Source organism: Lontra canadensis, unplaced genomic scaffold, assembly GCF_010015895.1.
Source record: "Lontra canadensis isolate GAN:19392208 unplaced genomic scaffold, GSC_riverotter_1.0 scaffold174, whole genome shotgun sequence".
Classification (NCBI taxonomy): Eukaryota; Metazoa; Chordata; class Mammalia; order Carnivora; family Mustelidae; genus Lontra; species Lontra canadensis.
Genome location: NW_022631168.1, coordinates 1,781,398 through 1,804,625, shown reverse-complemented (window position 1 = coordinate 1,804,625; position 23,228 = coordinate 1,781,398). Strand labels below are relative to the sequence as shown.

At 38.0% G+C, this 23,228-nt stretch overlaps 1 protein-coding gene across 3 annotated transcripts in view; it reads left to right on the top strand.

The window, feature by feature from the left end:
* The window catches only part of TMLHE (trimethyllysine hydroxylase, epsilon), a 100,685-nt gene that overhangs the window by 36,220 nt on the left and 41,237 nt on the right, over nucleotides 1–23,228 (top strand). For all 3 annotated transcript variants that reach the window (XM_032846272.1, XM_032846273.1, XM_032846274.1), the window contains exons 3-4: nucleotides 2,004–2,180; nucleotides 8,995–9,274. In XM_032846272.1, coding sequence (XP_032702163.1) covers nucleotides 2,004–2,180; nucleotides 8,995–9,274 — 457 coding nt within the window. The remainder of the gene's footprint in view (nucleotides 1–2,003; nucleotides 2,181–8,994; nucleotides 9,275–23,228) is intronic.

Below are 23,228 nucleotides of genomic sequence, written 5' to 3'. Positions count from 1 at the left end.
GTCCACAATAGCCAAACTATGGAAAGAGCCCAGATTCCCTTCAACAGATGAATGGATAAAGAAGATGTGGTGCACACACACACACATACACACACACTGGAATATTACTTAGTCATCGAAAAGAATGAAATCTTGCCATTTGCAACCGGGTGGATGGAGCTAGACTGGATTATGCTAAGTGAAGGAAGTCTGTCAGAGAAGGACAAATACCATATGATTTCACTCATCTGTGGAATTTAAGAAACAAAACAGATGAGCAAAGGGGAAAGGGAAAAAAAGAGAGGAGCACAATGCATAAGAGACTCTTAACTATAGAGAACAAACAGAGTTGACAGAGGGACGTGGGTGGGGGGCTAAATGGGTGATGGGTACTAGGGAGGGCACTTGTGATGAGCACTGGGTGTTTTATGCAGGTGATGGAGCACTAAATTCTACTCCTGAAACCAATGTTAGATTATATGTTAACTGACTAGAATTTTTTGAAAGATTATTTATTTATTTATTTATTTATCTATTTATCAGAGAGACAAAGAGAGCAAGCAAAAGAGGGAGCACAGCAGGGGGAGTGGCAGGCAGAGGGAGAAGCAGGTTTCCCACTGAGCAAGGAGGCTGATGCAGGACTTATCCCAGGACCCTGAGATCATGACCTGAGCCGAAGGCAGACACTTAACTGACTGAGCCACCCAGATACCCCAATGTGTAATAGTTTTATTTTTTATATTTTATTTATTTTAATATTTCAAGTTTTTAATTTAAATTTTTAACATAGTCTAATGTTAGTTTCAAGAGTAGAATTTAATGATTCATCACTTACATAGAACACCCAGTGCTCATCACAACAAGATCCCTCCTTAATACCCATCACCCATCTATCCCATCCCCAACCACCTCCCTCCTCAACCCTCAGTTTGTTCTCTATCATTAAGAGTCTTTTATGTGTTGCCCCCCTCTCTTTTTTCCCTTTCCGCTATGTTCATCTGTTTTGTTTCTTAAAGTCTACATACGAGTGAAATCAAATGGTATTTGTCTTTCTCTGACTGACTTATTTCACTTAGCTTAGCATCCTCTACCTCCAACCATGTGGTTGAATTGTTGAACACTACATCAAAAACTAATGATGTACAAAAGTTGGGGAGGAGATTGTGCCAAGTGAAATAAGTCAAGCAGAAAAAGTCAATTATATGGCTTCACTTACTTGTGGAGCATAAGGAATAGCATGGAAGAGATTGGGAGAATGAGAGGAGAGGGGTGTTGGGGGAAATCTGAGGGGGAGATCAAGCATGAGAGACTGTGGACTCTGAGACACAAACTGAGGGCTTTGTGGGGGGGTGGGGGGTGAGCCTGGTAGTGGGTATTAAGAAGGGCACGTATTGCATCAAGCGTGGGGTGTGGTGCATAAACAATGAATCTTGGAACACTGAAAAAATAAAATTAAATTAAGATGTTAAAAAAATGATGTGCTATTACAGTGGCTAACTGAACATAGTAAAAAAACTTTTTAATTAAAAAAATAGAATTGTTAATGTATTTTAAAAAATAAAATACTTCAGTGGTTTCATTTTCCAAATTTAGAACAGTGTTCTGTTTTGAGTTTATCTTGGATACCTGGTGACAATATGAGGTATGAACCCAATTTTATCTTTTTTTCAAATGGCTGTCTAGTTGTCCCAACACCATTTATTTTAGAATTCATATTTTTCCTAGTGATTATAGCTGTAAGTTTATTAGAAACCAAATTTCTATACACGTTTAGGTGTATTTTTGGACATTTTATATACTTTTGTGGTTTTATCTGCTATTCCTATCCCAGCATCGTAGAAATTCTACAGTATGTATTGTATTTGATAAGGTTAGTGCTCTTGCTTGTTCCTTGGTAGAAGAGTTTTTGAAGGAAATTTTCTAATTAGTGATTGTTTTTAAGTTTTCCTAAATAAATATTTATTTACTTCTATAAAATTAATCATGTAAAATAATAAATAATATGAAAGAATGCTTTTCCCTAGAATTGCAATATGCTAACACCGTGATGCGCTTTGATTATGTCTGGCTTCGAGACCACTGCCGCTCAGCATCTTGCTACAACTCTAAGACTCACCAGCGCAGCCTGGATACTGCCAGTGTGGATTTATGCATCAAGCCAAAGACCATTCGTCTGGATGAGACCACACTCTTTTTCACTTGTGAGTAGACAAGGGACTTGGTCTTGGTTGGGTTACTCTTCTAAAGAACAATCATTTTGCAAAAACTGCTTTGCCCCATTCCAAAATAGGGGATTCTGGTTTCTTTATTGAGGTATAATTAACGTACAATATTTTATTAGTTTTAGGTGTATAACTTTGATTTGACAATTCTGTACATTATTCAGTGCTCACAATGGTAAGTGTAGTCACCATCTATGACGATACAGTGTTATTACAATATTACTAACTATGTATTCCCTATTCAACACCTTTTATCTCTGTGACTTAATTTTATAACTGGAAACTTATACCTCTTATCCCCTTCACCTGTTATGTCCCTCCTCCCCCACCACAGAAGCCACCAGTTTGCTCTCTTATTTTAGATTCTGGTTTTTTGTTTGTTCATTTGGGGGTTTTTTTTTGTTTTGTTTTGTTTTGTTTTTAGATTCCACATATAAGTGAAATCACATGGTACTTGTTTTTCTCTCTGACTCATTACACTTAACAGATACCTTCTAGGCCTGTCCATATTGTAGCACATGGCAAGATCTCATTCTTTTTTATGGATGCGTAATATTCCATTGTGTATACATACCGTATCTTGTTTATCTATCTATGGGTCACTTGGGTTGCTTCCATATCTTGGCTGTTGTAAAGCTGCAGTAAACATAGGGGTGCATATATCTTTTCAAATAAGTATTTCCTTTGGGTAAATACCCAATAGTGGAATTTTGGGATCTTATATTATTTCTATTTTTGGTTTTTTTAGGAACCTTCATACTGTTTTGGCTGCACAAATTAATATTCCCACCCACAGTACATAAGTGATCCCTTTTCTCCACATCCTCAGCAACTTGTTATTTCTTGTCTTTCTGATACTAGCCATTCTCACATGTAAGGTGATATCTCATTGTGGTTTTGATCTGCATTTCCCTAATAATGATTGATGATGAGCATCTTTTCATGTGTCTGTTGGCCATCTCAATGTCTTCTTTGGAAAAATGTTTATTTGGGTTCTCTGCCCATTTCTAATCAGCTTATTTGGTTTTTTTCCATGTTGAGTTGTGCAAATTGTTAATATATTTTTAATATTAGCTCTTTATTGGATATATCATTTGCAAATATCTTCTCCTATTCACTGGATTGCCTTTTTGCTTTATTGATATTTTCCTTTGCTGTGCAGAAGTGTTTTATTTTGATGTACTTCCAATAGTTTATGTTTGTTTTTGTTTCCCTCACCTCAGGGACATATCTAGAAAGAACTTGCTAGGATTTTTATGTTTCTCTTCTAGGATTTTTTATGGTTTAAGGTCTCACATTTAGGCCTTTAATCCGTTGTGAGTTTATTTGTGTAGCATGTAAGAAAGTGGTTCAGTTTCATTCTTTTGCATGTGTCTGTCCAGTTTTCCCAACACCATTTGTTGAAGAGACTCTTTCCCACTGGACAGTCTTTCCTGATTTGTCAGAGATTAGTTAACTATAGAGTTAAGGGTCCACATCTGGGTTCTCTATTCTCTTCCATTGATCTATGTATCTGTTTTTTACCAATACCACATCATTTTCATTATTACAACACTGTAGTATATCTTGAAATCTGGAATGGTGATACCTCCAGGTTTCCTCTTCTTTCTCAGGATTGCTATAGCTATTCAGAGTCTTTTGAGGTTTCATATAGATTTTAGGATTAATTGTTATAGTTCTGTGAAAAATGCTGTTGGTGTTTTGGTAGAGTTTGCATTGAATTTATAGATTGGTTTGGGTAGAATGAACGTTTTAACAATATTAATTCTTCTAATCCATGAGTATTAAATTTCTTTCCAGTTTTTTGTGTTGTCTTCAATTTCTTTCATGAATGTCTTATAATTTTCAGGGTATACATCTTTAATCTTCTTGGCTAAATTTATTTAACCAAGGTATTTCATTCTTTTTGGTTCAGTTATAAATGGGGTTGTTTTCTTCATTTCTCTTTCTGCTACTTCATTATTAGTGTATAGATACACAATAGATTTCTGTATATTAATTTTGTATCCTGCAACTGCTGGCTTTATTTATTGAATAAATCCATTTCTTTGCAACTTCTTGTGTATGTACAATTATTTCAAAATAAAAGTTTAAAGAAAAATCATTGGAGGAAAAAATATTTACAATTGAAACATTTGACTACTGATTTCTCTACAGTAAAAAAACATATGCCATAGAACAGTTTATTTTAAAAATAACCGATTTGGCAAAATATTTGAAAAATGTATGACAAAGACTAAAAACCATTAATATATAAGGTATTATTGCCAGTTTATTTTTTTAAAAAGCACTAGTTTGGGGTTTTTTTTAATTTTTATTTTTTTAAATTTCTTTTCCGTGTTCCAGAATTCATTGTTTATGCACCACACTGAGTGCTCCATGCAATACATGCCTTCCACAATACCCACCACCAGACTCACCCAACCTCCCACCTCCCACCCCTCCAAAACCCTCAGTTTGTTTCTCAGAGTCCACAGTCTCGCATGGTTCGTCTCCCCCTCCAAAAACCACTAATTTTTCAGTAGAAAAATATGAAAAAGTAGTGAACAAGCAGATCATTAAAGCATGAGTTAGCAAATATTCTGTAGAGAGCCGGATAGTAAAGATTTTCATGTTTTGCTGGCTGTACAGTCCCTGTCACAACTGTTCAACTGTTCAGGTCTTCAGTGGTAGGGTGAAAGCAGACATAAACAATAAGTAACCAAGTGGGTATCATGTGTTCCAAAACAGGTGTCACAAAGACAACTGCCAGGCAGATTTGGCACATGGGCCATAGTTTGGTAATCCTTGAATTTAAAAAACGTATGTCTATACAGTGGCTAAGAGACACACGAAAAATGCTCAACATCACTGATTATCAGGGAAATACAAATCAAAACCACAAAGAGATACCACCTCACACCAGTCAGAATAGCTAAAATCAACAACACAGGAAACAGCATGTGTTGGTGAGGATGTGGAGAAAAGGGAACCCTCTTGCACTGTTGGTGGGAATGCAAGCTGGTGCAGTTACTCTGGAAAACAGTATGGAGGTTCCTCAAGATGTTAAAAATAGAAGTACCCTATGACCCAGCAATCACACTACTAGGTATTTACCCCAAAGGATACATAGTCATCCGAAGGGACATGTGCACCCCAATGTTTATAGCATTATCAACAATGGCCAAACTATGGAAAGAACCAGATGTCCATGGATACATGAATGAAAAGATGTATATATATAATGAAATACTATGCAGCCATCAAAAAATGAAATCTTGCCATTTGCAACGATGTGGATGGCACTAGTGGGTATTATGCTAAGTGAAATAAGTCTGTCAGAAAAAGACAAATACCATATGATTTCACTGATATGTGGAATTTAAGAAATAAAACAAATGAACATAGGAGAAGAGAAAAAACAGAGATAAACCATAAAACAGACTCTTAACTATAGAGTACAAACAGGATTGCTGGAGTAGAAGTGACAGAGAGATGGGTTAAATGGGTGATGGGTATTAAGGAGGACACTTGTGATGAGCACTGGGTGTTATATATGAGTGATGAATCACTAAATCCTCCACCTGAACCTACTATTACATTACATGTTAACTAACTGGAATATAAATAAAAACTTGAAACAAAAAAATAGTAAAAATAAAAAACATGTCTAACAAATATAAATGTCTAACAAACGTTATTAGCTTATTAGTAAGTGACTAAATTAAAATTATTACAATAAGAGAAGTTTTACTTACCAAATTGGAAAACACATATTTAAAAAATAAGAATACTCAGTTTTGATCAGCACACATACATTGTTGGAGAGAATGAAAATTGATAGACTTTCTAAAAAAGTAATTCAGCTAAATGCATCAAGACTCTTAAAATTTTATGTCCCTGACATGGGGGGTTTGGGGGTAGGAAAAGAATAAATGAAACGAGATGGGATCGGGAGGGAGACAAACCATAAGAGACTCTTAATCTCACAAACTGAGGTTTGCCAGGGGGAGGGGGGTAGGGAGAGGGTGTTGGGTTATGGACATTGGGGAGGGTATGTGCTATGGTGAGTGCTGTGAAGTGTGTAAACCTGGCAATTCACAAACGTGTACCCCTGGGGCTGATAATACATTATATGTTAATAAAAATTTTTTTTTAAATTTTTTAAGTTAAAAAAAAAGTTTATGTCTCTGGGTTTAACAATCCCACCTTCTATGCTTCTATTTTAAGAAAATTATCAAATATAGAAAAGTGGAGTACATGGGTGACTCAGTCAGTTGAGTGTCTGGCTTTTGGTTTGGGCTCAGGTCATGATCTCAGGGTCATGAGATTGAGCCCCACATCTGGCTCTACACTAAATACAGAGTCTACTTTGGACTCTCTTTCCCTTTCCCTCTGCCCCTCCCTGCTGGGGTCTACCTTTCTTAAAAAAATCTTAAAGGGGCGCCTGGGTGGCTCAGTGGGTTAAAGCCTCTGCCCTTGGCTCAGGTCATGATCCCAGGGTCCTGGAATCGAGCCCCACATCGGGCTCTCTGCTCAGCAGGGAGCCTGCTTCCCCCTCTTTCTCTCTGCCTGCCTCTCTGCCTTCTTCTGATCGCTGTCTGTCAAATAAATAAATAAATAAATAATCTTAAAAAAATCTTAAAGAAAAAAGAAAAGAGGGGTACCTGGGTAGCTCAGTCCATTAAGCATCCAACTTTTGATTTTGGCTCAGGTTGTGAGATCAAGCCCCACATGGGGCTCTGTGCTCACCACAGAATCTGCTTGAGATTCTCTCCCTCTGTCCCTCTCCCACTTGCATGTTCTCTCTCTCTAAAATAAATAAATACATCTTTTAAAAGGAAAAGAAATATAGACAAGTATGATCACTATTAAACAATAAGGAAATTTTAAAAAATAACGCTACTTGCCCCAGAACAGACTGGTTAGATAAATCTTGGTAGTCCATATTCTGTAAATTATAAGAATTAATGTTTATGAAGATTTAATTTTTTTAAGCTTTAAATTCCAGTTGGTTAACATATAGTGTAACATTAGATGCTGGTGTAGAATTTAGTGATTTAAAGTTGCGTACAACACCTGGTGCTCATCACAAGTGCCCTCCTTAATACCCATCCCCTATTTCCCCCACCCACCACTCACCTCTGTACTGGTAACCATCAGTATGTTCTCTGTAGTTAAAAGTCTGTGAATTTAGGAAACAAAACAAGTGATCATAGGTGAAGATTTAATTTTTTTAATGATATAATGACTCTTAAAATGTTAAGTGAAAAAGGCAGGATACAAACCTCTACAGTAAAAGAATGCATGGAAACAAGTGGAGGCAATGATGCCAAACTATTTTTTTAATTTAACTTTTTTTTTATTTAACATTTTTAAAATTATAAACATATAATGTTTTTTATCCCCAGGGGTACAGGTCTGTGAATTGCCAGGTTTACACACTTCACAGCACTCACCATAGCACATACCCTCCCCAATGTCCATAACACCACCCCTCTCTCCCAGCAACCCTCAGTTTGTTTTGTGAGATTAAGAGTCACTTATGGTTTATCTCCCTCCCGATCCCATCTTGTTTCATTTATTCTTCTCCTACCCCCCTAACCCTCCACGTTGCATCTCCACTTCCTCATATCAGGGAGATCATATGATAGTTGTCTTTCTCCAATTGACATTTCACTAAGCGTGATACCCCCTAGTTCCATCCATGTCGTCGCAAATGGCAAGATTTCATTTCTTTTGATGGCTGCATAGTATTCTATTGTATGTATGTATATATATATACATATATATACATATATATACATATATATGTATATATATATACATATATATACATATATATGTATATATATATACATATATACCACATCTTCTTTATCCATTCATCTGTTGATAGACATCTAGGTTCTTTCCATAGTTTGATGCCAAACTATTAATAAGGGTTTCATCTGTGTGATAGAATGGTAAATATATGTGATTTTTAAAAACTTCCTCATACTAGGGTGCCTGGGTGGCTCATTTGGTTAAGCATCTGGTTCTTGATTTCGACTCAGGTCATGATCTCATGGTGGTGAGATCAAGCCCCACATCAGGCTCCATGCTTGGCCCCTCCCCCCATTTGTGCACTCGCTCTCTCTTTCTCTAAAATAAATCTTACTAAGGAGGGCATGTGTTGTGATGAGCACTGGGAGAAATACTTAATTAATGAATCATTGAAAACTACATCAAAAACTAATGATGTACTATACAGTGGCTAACTGAACATAATAAAAAATAATTTTAAAAATTTCCTCATACTTTTTTATGCTTTACAAATTACTTATGATACTTTCATTGTCAAGGAGTAGGAAGCCAAAACAGAGACAGAAAAGTAAAAAGTGAAAGAAGAGATGAGATGCCAGCAAAGCTTTTCACTCCCCTTGCTATATCCTTCGCTTATCCTGAAGATTTTCTAGTGTTATTTTAGAGGGGGAATTTTTTTTTTTACTTTTTTTTTTTTTTTGGCACTGTGAGCAGTCACTAATGAAATCACTTTATCATGTTTATTGATGTCATTTCATTAGGTCAAACTGCCCCAGTTCATTTAGTCCCTTTTAGTTGGTGAGATTTGTTCATTGATTGATTTATTAGTACATACTACTCAACTTACAAATATTTCTGTTTCAGGAATATTATAGGCACTCATTTTAATTTCATTTCATAAACAATATAGCACTGAATAATTGGTTGCTAAAAATGACTTCCTTAACTGTAAAATTATTGGCAGTAATTATAACTATTATTTTAATGCCTTTTATTTTTCCCTTTAAAGGGCCAGATGGTCATGTGACTAAATATGATTTGGATTGGCTGGTGAGAAACAGCTATGAAGGGCAAAAACAAAAGGTCATCCAACCTAGAATCTTATGGAATGCTGAAATCTATCAGCGAGCCCAAGTTCCATCTGTAGATTTCCAAAGCTTCTTAGAAACCAATGAGGGATTGAAGAACTTTCTGCAAAACTTTCTGCTGTATGGAATTGCATTCGTAGAAAATGTCCCTCCCACTCAAGAACACACAGAGAAGTTGGCAGAAAGGATCAGCTTGATCAGGTAATTTATTAGTTTCTAATATCTATGGTAATTGATTTGTAGAGCATCCACACCAGTAAAATAAGTTAACAGGGTATGGTCACCCTGTTTTTAATCCAGAATATTTTGTGTCCTGAATAAGGGGATTCCCACTTATAGTGCTTTATTTGAGGCCCAGATTTCTAATCTCTAAAGACACTTACATGTTAAATATGATGACTTCAAAGTCATTGGTATATTTTTTGTGCCTAGTGGTCCTCAAAGTACCAGGTATCATTGTACACTCATGACTAGCACTGACTTTGAGTAAACAGAACCAGGTAGTAGTCTAAGTTCTACCCTCAAGCAATTGTGTGAACATAGACAACTCCATTACATACATACCTGTACCCTCCACCTGCAGCCCTGGCCTCAATTTTCCCATCTGATCAGTAAGAGGGTTGAATAAGATGGTGTCTAAAGATCATCCAGTTTTGACCTATTATGATTCCCAAGGCTTGATTCAGACACTAGTTATTAATAATATTGCCTTACACTATATAGCGTTTAACCAACATATTCACACCCGTATTTTATTCCCTGTTCTGCTGATGAGCCACTTGAGACACATATAATAAGTAAGTGGCTTGCCCAGGATTGCTCTGCTAGTAAGAAGTAGAACTGGGATTCACCAGGGACCTAAGATAGTGGCATAGTAGGAGGATCCTAAGCTTGCCTCATCCCTCAAACACAGCTAATTAACTATCAATTCATTCTGAATACCCAAGAAATTGACCTGAGGACTGATAGAACAAACTGCACAAGTAGAGGGAGAGAAGAGGCCACATCGAGGAAGATAGGAAGTAAAAAGACATGATTTGGGGGAGAAATGAATAGTGAGTGCTATGGAGGGGCAGGAGCCCTGGTTGTGGAGAAAAGCAAGGGAAGTAGAGTGCACAAGGATAAGCACAAGGAGAATAGTTGCCCAAAGCCATTGGCTGGGAAAACAAGAGGGGCCAATTTTCATGAGTTTCTGCAACCAGCTGGTCTCAAAGACTTGTCTTAGAGGTCCACAGGCTTGACTGGGCTACAGACCCAAAGGCACTGCTCCTGTAGAGAAGGCAGGCAAACACCAGAGCAGACAGGGCAATCTGATGATTGCCTAAGGCACACAGGGAGAGATTGTTTGCTCTTCTTGGAGCATATCTAGGAGAGGTGGCTTTGCTACTCTGGGGACAAAAGAGCCACAGGCATCATTTCTCTCCCCCACAGCTCAGCATAGGTCCAGAGACACCTGCTGAAAGCAGCTAATCCAGACATTGGCTGTTTATCCGCTTTACTCGAAATTCCATGCCCCTGTGCTCTGGCATGACTGCCCTTCTGGGTCAAACCTGCATCAGTCCCAGTATGGCGAGACCATCCCCCAAAAGACCAGCTCAGATCCCACCACACCTGGTCCCTAAAGATTGGAGTTTTAACAAGTCAGTAGGCTTGGCTGATATAAAGCCCAAAGTGCACTATGCTGTTCTAGGCAGGCAAAGAACCCAGGGACAGTGTAAAAACACCGATCTGAAAAATACCTAGAACACATGAGGGTAAATTATTCACTCTTCTAGTAGTGCTTCCCTGAGAGCACGGATTTTTTTGTCTCTGAGGACAAAGGAGCTGGCTGGCACCATTTCCCTCTCCCATCCCTCTGCGTAAACCAACTTCAGTAAACAGCCCCGTGACCACACACTGGCTGCCTGATCTGCTTACCCTACGTCCCACACCCCCACCCCTGCACTCTGCTGGTATTGCTTTTCTCCTGCAAGCGTGCCTAAAGACCAGTAGAGCAGACCCCTTCCCCAGAAGACCAGCAGAAACCCCTGCATGCACCATGTCTACCAGCCAGAGAGTTCTGCAGGGCTTCAGTTCTAGTGGAAGTGGTATCAGGTCTCATTTAACAAACAGACCAGAACACACCTAGTTAAAACTCACACATTCTGGTCAGGGTCCAAACACTGCCAACTACAGACAAGGAGAAACTCTGCAGAAGACTGACTTGAGGGATAGAGCAGCCAAAACACAGTAGCAGAGTGCATACAGCACAAACCAGAGATATTCCCTAAAACACCCAGCCCTGGACAATATATGACCTCTTCTTCATAAAGCCATTACTCTCAAGAGCAGGAAATATAACAGGCCTTCCTAGCAGAGAAGAAGACAAAGACCTAGACAAAATGACAAGACGGAGGAATTCATCCCAAAAAAAGAACAAGAAAATGTCACAGCCAGACATCCAAGTGAGATACATATCAATAACATGCCCGATGGAGAATTTAAAACAAAAATCATAAGGAAATCATAAGGATACTCACTGGGCTTGAGAAAAGAATGGAAGACTTCAGGGAGGCCCTTACCACAGAGATAAAAGAGTTAAAAAGCAACCAGTGAGGAATGAAAAATGCAATAACTGAGGTTCAAAACTGGATGTGATGACCACAAGGATGGAAGAAGCAGAGGAATAAATAATGATATAGAAGACAAAATAATGGGGCACCTGGATGGCTCCAGTGGTTAAACATTCAACTCTTGTTTTCAGCTCAGGTCATGATCTCAGGGTCATGAGATTGAGCCCTGCATCGGGCTCCTTGCTGGGAGTAGAGCCTGCTTAAGATTCTCCTTCTCCCTCTGCCTCTGCCTCTCCCCCATATCTATGTATCTATATGTCTCTCTCTCTCTCTCTCTCTCTCTCTCTGTGTATCTTTCTCTCCCCTCTAGAAATGTTTTTAAAGAACACAAAATAATGAAAAATAATGGAGCTAAACAAAAGAGAGAAAGAAGAATTATGGAATAGGAGAATAGATTTAGGGAACTCAGTGATTCCATCATGTAATAATATTTGTATCATAGGAAGCCCAGAAGAAGAAGAGAGAAAAAGGGGGCAGAAGAGGAAATAATAGCTGAAAATTTCCCCAATCCAGGGAAGGAAACAAACATCCAAATCCAGGAGGCACAGAGAATTCCAATCAAAATCAACAAAAGCACCCCAATACCAAGGCATACTGTAGTTACATTTGGAAAATGTGGTGATAAAAAAATCCTAAAAGCAGCAAAACAAAAGAAGTCCTTAACTTACAAAGGAAGACCCATAAGGTTAGCTGGCAATCTCTCCACAGAAGTTTAGCAAGCCAGAAGAGAGCAGTGTGATGTATTCAGTGTGTTGAATGGGAAAAATCAGCAACCGAGAATACTCTATCCAGCAAGGCTATCATTCAGAATAGGAGAGATTGTTTCCCAAACAAATGAAAACCAAAAGAGTTAGTGGCCACTAAACCAACCCTGCAAGAAATATCAGAGGAGACTCCAAAAGTGACAAAGACAGAAAAGGATCAGAGAAAATCTCCAGAAACAATGATAAAACAAGTAATAAAATGGCAATAAATACCTATCTATTGATAATTACATTGGATGTAAGATAACTAAATAAATGCTACAGTCAAAAGACATAGAGTGTCAGAATGGATTAAAAAAAAGCAAGACCCATCTATATGCTGCCAATAAGACTCATTTTAGACTTAAAGACACCTGAAGATTGAAAGTGGGGGGATGGAGAACAATTTATCATGCTAACAGACATGAAAAGAAAGGTAGACTAGCAGTACTTATATCACAAAAACTACACTTTAAACCAGACTGTAACAAGAGATGAAAAAGGACACTCTATCATAATAAAGGGGACTACCCAACAAGAAGATCTAACAATTGTAAATATTTATTTGCCTAACTTGAGAGCATCCAAATATAGAAAACAATTAATAACAAACATGAAGGAACTTATTGATAATAATGCAGTAATAGTAGGGGACTTGAACACCCACTTACAGTAATGACCAAATCATCTAAACAGAAAATCAACAAGGAAACCAGGGCTTTGAATGACACGCTGGACCAGATGGACTTAACAGATGTATTAGGAACATTCTATCCTAAAGCAGCAGAATTACATATTCTTTTCACATGCACATGGGACCTTCTCCAGAATAGATCACATACTAGGTCAGAAATCAGGCCTCAAAAAATACAAAAAGATTGAGATCATACCATGCATGTTTTCTGACCACAACACTATGAAACTTTAAGTCAATCACAAGAAAAAATTTGGAAAGACCACAAATACATGCAGGTTAAACAACATGCTACTAAATAATGAGTCAACCAGGACATCAAAGAAGAAATTTTTAAAAATAACTGGACAAATGAAAATGAAAACATGATAGTCCAAAACCATTCAGATACAGCAAAAGTGGTCATAAGGGGGAAATACATAGCAATATAGGCCTACCTTAACAAGCAAGAAAAATATCAAATAAACAACCTTATACCTAAAGGAGTTAGAAAAAGAGAAACAAATGAAGCCTAACACCAGCAGAATGAGGGAAATAAGAACAGAAATAAATGGTATAGAAACTAAAACAATAGAAGAGATCAATAATAATGGATCTGGTTCTTCAAAAAATTAATACATGAAAATGAGGGCCATATGCTCCCCAATGTTCATAGCAGCAATGTCCACAATAGCCAAACTGGAAGGAGCTGAGATGTCCTTCAACAGATGAATGGATAAAGAAGATGTGGTTCATATATACAATGGAATATTACTCAGCCATCAGAAAGGATGAATACCCACCATTTTCATTGACATGGGACTGGAGGAGATTATGCTGAGTGAAATAAGCAGAGAAAGTTAATTATCATATGGTTTCACTTACTTATGGGACATAAGGAATAGCATGGAGGACATTAGGAGAAGGAAGGGGAAAATGAAGGGCGATAATCAGAGGGGGAGAAAAACCATGAGAGACTGTGGACTCTGGGAATCAACCTGAGGGTTTTAGAGGGGAGGGGGTGGTGGGATGGGTGAGCCCAGTGACGGGTATTAAGGAGGGCACAGATTGCATGGAGTTATCCACAAACAATCATAGAACACTACACTACATCAAAAACTAATGATGTACTGTATGGTGACTAACATAACATAATTAAAAAATTATAAAAAGAAAAAGAAAAATTAATACAATTGATAAATCCCTAACCAAACTTAACAAAAAGAAAAGAGAAATGACCCAAATAAATAAAATCACAAATGAGAGAGGAGAAATCACAACCAACACCACAGATATACAAACAATTATAAGAGAATATTATGAAAAATTATATACCAACAAATTGGACAACCTCAAGGAAATGGATAAATTCCTAGAAACATATAAACTACCAAAACTGAAACAGGAAGAAATAGAAAATTTAAGCAGACTGATAATGAGCGAAGAAACTGAAACTGAATCAGTAATCAAAATCTCCAAACAAACAAAAGTCCAGGGCCAGACGACTTCCCAGGGAAATTCTACCAAACATTTAAAGAAGAGTTAATACCTGTTCTTCTCAAACTATTCCAAAAAATAGAAATGGAAGGGAAACTTCCAAACTCATTCTATGAGACCAACATTACCCTGAATTCAAAACCAGACACACTCCACTGAAAACAGAATTATAGACCAATATCCCTGATGAACATGGATGCAAATATCTCAATACAATACTAGCAAACTGAATCCAACAGTACATTAAAAGAATCATTTACCATAATCAAGTGGCATTTATTCCTGTGTTGCAAATGTCATATACCACATTAATAAAAGAAAGGATTAGGACCATATGATCCACTCAATAAATGTAGAAAAAGTGGAAAAAGCATCTGACAAAGTACAGCATCCATTCTTGAGTAAAAACTCTTAACAAAGTAAGGAGAGAGGGAACATACCTCATCATAATAAAGCCCATATATGAAAAACCCACAGAAAATATCCTCAAAAGGAGCAAAACTGAGAGCTTTTCCTCTACAGTCAGGAAGAAGACAGAGGTGGTCACTCTGACCACTGTTATTTAACATAATACTGGAAGTAAGTCCTAACCACAGCAATCAAACAAAGAAATAAAAGGCATCCAAATCAGAAAGGAAGAAGTCATACTTTCACTATTTGTAGATGATGTGATGTGCTATGTAGAAAACCCAAAAGATTCAACCAAAAAATTGCTAGAACTGATACACGAATTATAAAATTGCAGGGTACAAAAGCAACATACAGAAATCTGTTGCCATCTGTCCAATAAGAATATCTAACAATTTTAAATATCTATGCCCCTAACGTGGGAGCAGCCAACTATATAAACCAATTAATAACAAAATCAAAGAAACACATCGACAATAATACAATAATAGCAGGGGACTTTAACACTCCCCTCACTGAAATGGACAGATCATCCAAGCAAAAGATCAACAAGGAAATAAAGGCCTTAAATGACACACTGGACCACATGGATATCACAGATCTATTCAGAACATTTCATCCCGAAGCAACAGAATACACATTCTTCTCTAGTGCACATGGAACATTCTCCAGAATAGATCACATCCTCGGTCCTAAATCAGGTCTCAACCGGTATCAAAGGATTGGGATCATTCCCTGCATATTTTCAGACCACAATGTTCTGAAGCTAGAACTCAATCACAAGAGGAAATTTGGAAAGAACCCAAATACATGGAGACTAAACAGCATCCTTCTAAAGAATGAATGGGTCAACCAGGAAATTAAAGAAGAATTGAAAAAATTCATGGAAACAAATGATAATGAAAATACAACGGTTCAAAATCTGTGGGACACAAAAAGGCAGTCCTGAGAGGAAAATATATAGCGGTACAAGCCTTTCTCAAGAAACAAGAAAGGTCTCAGTTACACAACCTAACCCTACACCTAAAGGAGCTGGAGAAAGAACAAGAAAGAAACCCTAAACCCAGCAGGAGAAGAGAAATCATAAAGATCAGAGCAGAAATCAATGAAATAGAAACCAAAAAAAAACAATAGAACAAATCAGCGAAACTAGGAGCTGGTTCTTTGAAAGAATTAATAAGATTAATAAACCCCTGGCCAGACTTATCAAAAAGAAGAGAGAAAGGATCCAAATAAATAAAATCACGAATGAAAGAGGAGAGAGCACAACTAACACCAAAGAAATACAGACAATCATAAGAACATATTATGAGCAACTCTATGACAACAAATTTGACAATCTGGAAGAAATGGATGCATTCCTAGAGACATATAAACTACCACAACTGAACAAGGAAGAAATAGAAAGCCTGAACAGACCCATAACCAGTAAGGAGATTGAAACAGTCATCAAAAATCTCCAAACAAACAAAAGCCCAGGGCCAGACGGCTTCCCGGGGGAATTCTACCAAACATTTAAGGAAGAACTAATTCCTATTCTCCTGAAACTGTTCCAAAAAATAGAAATGGAAGGAAAACTTCCCAACTCATTTTATGAGGCCAGCATCACCTTGATCCCAAAACCAGACAAGGAGCCCATCAAAAAAGAGAACTACAGACCAATATCCTTGATGAACACAGATGCAAAAATTCTCACCAAAATACTAGCCAATAGGATTCAACAGTACATTAAAAGGATTATTCACCACGACCAAGTGGGATTTATTCCAGGGCTGCACGGTTGGTTCAACATCCGCAAATCAATCAATGTGATACAACACATTAATAAAAGAAAGAACAAGAACCATATGATACTCTCCATAGATGCTGAAAAAGCATTTGACAAAGTACAGCATCCCTTCCTGATCAAAACTCTTCCAAGTGTAGGGATAGAGGGCACATACCTCAATATTATCAAAGCCATCTATGAAAAACCCATCGCAAATATCATTCTCACTGGAGAAAAACTGAAAGCATTTCCGCTAAGGTCAGGAACACGGCAGGGATGTCCGTTATCACCACTGCTATTCAACATAGTACTAGAAGTCCTAGCCTCAGCAATCAGACAACAAAAAGAAATTAAAGGCATCCAAATCGGCAAAGAAGTCAAACTATCACTCTTCGCAGATGATATGATACTATATGTGGAAAACCCAAAAGACTCCACTCCAAAACTGCTAGAACTTGTGCAGGAATTCAGTAAAGTGTCAGGATATAAAATCAATGCACAGAAATCAGTTGCATTTCTCTACACCAACAACAAGACAGAAGAAAGAGAAATTAAGGAGTCAATCCCATTTACAATTGCACCCAAAACTATAAGATACCTAGGAATAAACCTAACCAAAGAGACTAAGAATCTATACACAGAAAACTATAAAGTACTCATGAAAGAAATTGAGGAAGACACAAAGAAATGGAAAAATGTTCCATGCTCCTGGATTGGAAGAATAAATATTGTGAAAATGTCTATGCTACCTAAAGCAATCTACACATTTAATGCAATTCCTATCAAAGTACCATCCATTTTTTTCAAAGAAATGGAACAAATAATCCTAAAATTTATATGGAACCAGAAAAGACCGCGAATAGCCAACGGAATATTGAAAAAGAAAGCCAAAGTCGGTGGCATCACAATTCCAGACTTCAAGCTCTACTACAAAGCTGTCCTCATCAAGACAGCATGGTACTGGCACAAAAACAGACACATATATCAATGGAACAGAATAGAGAGCCCAGAAATAGACCCTCAACTCTATGGTCAACTAATCTTCGACAAAGCAGCAAAGAATGTCCAATGGAAAAAAGACAGCCTCTTCAATAAATGGTGTTGGGAAAATTGGACAGCCACATGCAGAAAAATGAAATTGGATCATTTCCTTACACCACACACGAAAATAGACTCAAAATGGATGAAGGACCTCAATGTGAGAAAGGAATCCATCCAAATCCTTGAGGAGAACACAGGCAGCAACCTCTTCAACCTCAGCCACAGCAACATCTTCCTAGGAACATCGCCAAAGGCAAGGGAAGCAAGGGCAAAAATGAACTATTGGGATTTCATCAAGATCAAAAGCTTTTGCACAGCAAAGGAAACAGTTAACAAAACCAAAAGACAACTGACAGAATGGGAGAAGATATTTGCAAACGACATATCAGATAAAGGGCTGGTGTCCAAAATCTATAAAGAACTTAGCAAACTCAACACCCAAAGAACAAATAATCCAGTCAAGAAATGGGTAGAAGACATGAACAGACATTTCTGCAAAGAAGACATCCAGATGGCCAACAGACACATGAAAAAGTGCTCCATATCACTCGGCATCAGGGAAATACAAATCAAAACCACAATGAGATATCACCTCACACCAGTCAGAATGGCCAAAATTAACAAGTCAGGAAATGACAGATGCTGGCGAGGATGCAGAGAAAGGGGAACCCTCCTACACTGTTGGTGGGAATGCAAGCTGGTGCAACCACTCTGGAAAACAGCATTGAGGTTCCTCAAAATGTTGAAAATAGAACTACACTATGACCCAGCAATTGCACTGCTGGGTATTTACCCTAAAGATACAAACGTAGTGATCCGAAGGGGCACGTGCACCCAAATGTTTATAGCAGCAATGTCTACAATAGCCAGACTATGGAAAGAACCTAGATGTCCATCAACAGACGAATGGATAAAGAAGATGTGGTATATATACACAATGGAATACTATGCAGCCATCAAAAAAAATGAAATCTTGCTATTTGCGACGACGTAGATGGAACTAGAGGGTATCATGCTTAGCGAAATAAGTCAATCGGAGAAAGACAACTATCATATGATCTCCCTGATATGAGGGAGAGGAGATGCAACATGGGGGTTAAGGGGTTAGGAGAAGATTAAATGAAGCAAGATGGGATTGGGAGGGAGATAAACCATAAGTGACTCTTAATCTCACAAAACAAACTGAGGGTTGCTGGGGGGAGGGGGGTTGGGAGGGGGGGTGGGGTTATTATGGACATTGGGGAGGGTATGTGCTATGGTGAGTGCGGTGAAGTGTGTAAACCTGGCGATTCACAGACCTGTACCCCTGGGGGAAAAAATATATGTTTATAAAAAATAAAATTTAAAAAAAAAAAAGAAATCTGTTGCCTTTCTATACCCTAATAATGAAGCAGCAGAAAGAGAAATCAGGGGATCAATTCCATTTATAATTGTACCAAAAACAATAATGTACCTAATAATAAACCTAACCAATGAGGTAAAAGATCTGTATTCTGAAAACAATAAAACACTGATGAAAGAAGTTGAAGATGACACAAAGAAATGGAAAAACATTCCAGGCTTATGGATTGGAAAACATTGTTAAAATGTCTATATTATCTCAAAGCAGTGTACACATTTAATGCAATCCCTATCAAAATACCACCCGCAATTTTCACAAAATTTGTATGGAACCATGAAAGACCCTGAATAGCCAAAGCATTCTTGAAAAAGAAAAGCTGGAAGCATCATAATTCTGGACTTAAGTTGTATTACAAAGCTATAGTGATCAACATGGTATGGTACTGGCACAAAGTAGACACAGAGATAAATGGAACAAAATAGAAAACCCAGAAATGATTCAACATTTTCACAATCAGGTGTCTCGAGGTCTTTCTAGATGCTATGATCTTGGGAGGAGACCTTTCTGCCTCTGGGACTCGAACACTGGTTCCATTCGCCAGATTGGGAAAATTTTCATGGAGAATTTGTTCAATTATATCTTCTAGTCTTTCTTTCTTTCTCCTCCCCCTCAGGGATTCCAATAATTCTGACAGTGGAACGTTTCCTGGTGTCATTTATTTCCCTAATTCTCTTTTCATGGCTTCTAAGCTGTTTGTTCCAGGCCACCTCCTAATCCTTTTTCTCTATCAGTTTGTCCTCTAGATCACTAATTCTATCTTCTGCCTCAGTTACCCTAACTGTTAGAGAATTTAGATTAGATTGGAACTCATTGAGAGCATTGTGAACATCATCCCTGGTGGCTTTCACTTCTGCCCTAATCAATTCCATGTTGTCATTAATGGTTTTCTCCAACCTAGCCATGGCCTGGATAATTGTTACCCGGAATTCCCTTTCTGACGTACTGTTTAAAAAAAAAAAAAAAAAAACAGAAATGAACCCACAACTCTATCAGTTGTCAAGTAATTTTTGACAAAGCAGGAAAGAATATCTGATGGAGAAAAGACAGTCTCCTCAACAGATGGTGTTGGGAAAACTGGACAGATCCATGCAAAAGAATGAAACTGGACCACTTTCTTACACCATACACAAAAATAAATTGAAAATGGATGAAAGTTCTAAATGTGAGACAAGAAACCATTAAAATCTTAGAGACAACACAGGCAGTAACCACTTTGACATTGACCATAGCAACTTCTTACTAGACAAATCGCCAGAGGCAAGGGAAACAAAAGTAAAAATGAACTATTGGGACTTCACCAGGATAAAACCTTCTGCAGAGCAAAGGAAACAATCAACAAAACTAAAAGTCAGCATTCAGAATGGGAGAAGATATTTGCAAATGACGTCCCTGATCGAGGATTAGTATCCAAAATCTACAAAGAATTGTCAAACTCCACACGAAAAACCAAATAATCCATTTAAGAAATGGGCAGAAGACATGAATAGACATTTTTCCAAAGACATACAGATGGCCAGCAGACATATGAAAAGATGCTCAACATCACTTATCATCAGGGAAATACAAATCAAAACTACAGTGAGTTATCACTTCACACCTGTCAGAATAGCTAAAAGCAACACAGGAAAGAACAGGTGTTAGTGAGGATGTGGAAAAGGCGAACTGTCTTGTACTGTTGGTGGGAATGCAAGCTGGTGCAGCCACTCTGGAAAACAGTATGGAAGTTCCTCAAAAAGTTAAAATAGAACTACCAGGGAACCTGGGTGGCTCAGTGGGTTAAAGCCTCTGCCTTCGGCTCAGGTCATGATCTCAGAGTCCTGGGATCGAGCCCCACATCGGGCTCTCTGCTCAGCAGGGAGCCTGCGTCCCCTTCTCTCTCTGCCTGCCTCTCTGCCTACTTGTGATCTCTGTCTGTCACATAAATAAATAAAGTCTTTTTTAAAAAGTGTAAAATAGAACTGCCCAGCAATTTGCACTACTAAGTACTTACACATAGAATACAAAAGTACTAATTCAAAAGAATACGTGCACCTCAATATTTACAGCAGCTTTATCAACAATAGCCAAATTATGGAAAGAGCTCAGATGTCCATTGATGAATGAATGAAAATATGTATATATACACAGTGGAATTTTACTCAGCTATAAAAAAGAATGAAATATTGCCATTTGCAATGATGTGGATGGAGCTAGAAAGTAGTATGCTAAGCAAAATCAGTCAGAGAAATAAAAGTACCATATGATTTCAATCAGTTGTGGAATTTAAGAAACAAAACAAATGAGCAAAGTGGGGGAAAGGGAGACAAACCAAGAAACAGACTCAACTATAGAGAAGGCACTGATGGTTACCAGAAGGGAGGTGGATGGGGGGATGGGTGAAATAGGGGATGGATGTTAAGGAGGGCACTTGTGATGAGCACTGGGTGTTGTATGGAAGTGTTGAATCACTATATTGTACACCTGAAACTAATATTAAAATGTATGTTATCTAACTGGAATTTAAATAAATACTTTATAGTTTGACAGAGAGAGAAATCACAAGTAGGCAGAGAGGCAGGGAGAGAGAGAGGAAGGCAGGCTCCCGCTGAGCAGAGAGCCCGATGCAGGGCTCTAACCCAGGACCCTGAGATCATGACCTGAGCCGAAGGCAGAGACTTAACCCACTGAGCCATCCAGGTGCCCCTTAAATAAATATTTTAAAAATTTTTAACAAATTTTTAACAAATAGTGTGGTGTAGGGACACCTGAGTGGCTTAGTCAGTTAAGCGTCTGACTCTTGATTTTGGTTCAGGTCACAATCTCAGGGTCCTGGGATCAAGTTCCCCCGTGGTGTACTTCCTGCTCATCAGGGAGCCTGCTTCCCCCTCTGCCCCTTCCCCTGCTCATGATGTCTCTCTGTCTCTCAAATAAATAGATAAAAAAAATTTTAGTGGTGTAGTACGTATAACAGCACTAATGGAAGATGTTCACTAATAAAATGTTCAGTTAGGGAAAAGGAGGAATGCCTGGGTGGCTCAGTCAGTTAAAGCATTTAACTCTTGGTTTCATCCCAGGTCATGATCAGGGCGGTGAGACTGAGTCCTGCGTCAGGCTGTGCACTAGGCATAGAGTCGGCTTCAGATTCTCTTTCCCTCTCCCCCTCCACCCTCCATCTCTCTCTCTCTCTCTCTAAAATAAATAAATAAATCTTTTTTAAAAAATTAAAAAAAAAAGAACTAGGATTCAGATAGCTCAGGTTTCAGTACTTTCCTTTTACTTAATAAGGGCCAGATATAGCTCACTGTATAGCAAATAGAATGCTGGGTCATTTGCCTTATCCTGGTACAGCATAATCAACATTTTGTACCATTCAGTCTCAAACAGGTTTTAAGAACTTTCAAGTGCTGGTAAGCAAACAATTGAGAGGGCTTTAGAGATTATAGTTCATGAGGAAAACCATTTCCTGTTTGGACTTTGAAGGTTTGAAAATAAGATGAACTCTGAAAGCTAAAGAATTAAAGTGACCCTTGGTCAGATCTGAGCCACCAGTAAAATAAGTATAAAATAAAAATCTATGATGTATACCTTAAAGAGAGATACAACAGTGATACAGCATCTCATTAAATACTTGCTAACATAAACTATCCTTTTCTCTTTTTCTTATTCTTCCATGTCCAAAAGATGGGTGAGGATCTACATTAATCACTTCTAAAAGCATCTGCATAAAGGCATCTTTTTCTATGCAAGGAAGGTGAGCACAGGAAAAAACCATGAATGTGAAAGCTATTAAAAGTAGGCACATCGGGGCGCCTGGGTGGCTCAGTGGGTTAAAGCCTCTGCCTTCAGCTCAGGTCATGATCTCAGGGTCCTGGGATCGAGCCCCACGTCAGGCTCTCTGCTCAGTGGGGAGCCTGCTTCGTCCTCTCTCTCTGTCTACTTGTGGTCTCTGTCTCTCAAATAAATAAATAAAAATCTTTTTTTAAAAAAAGTAGGCACATAAAAAGAGGGGGATTATTCCCTAAGCTTTCAGAC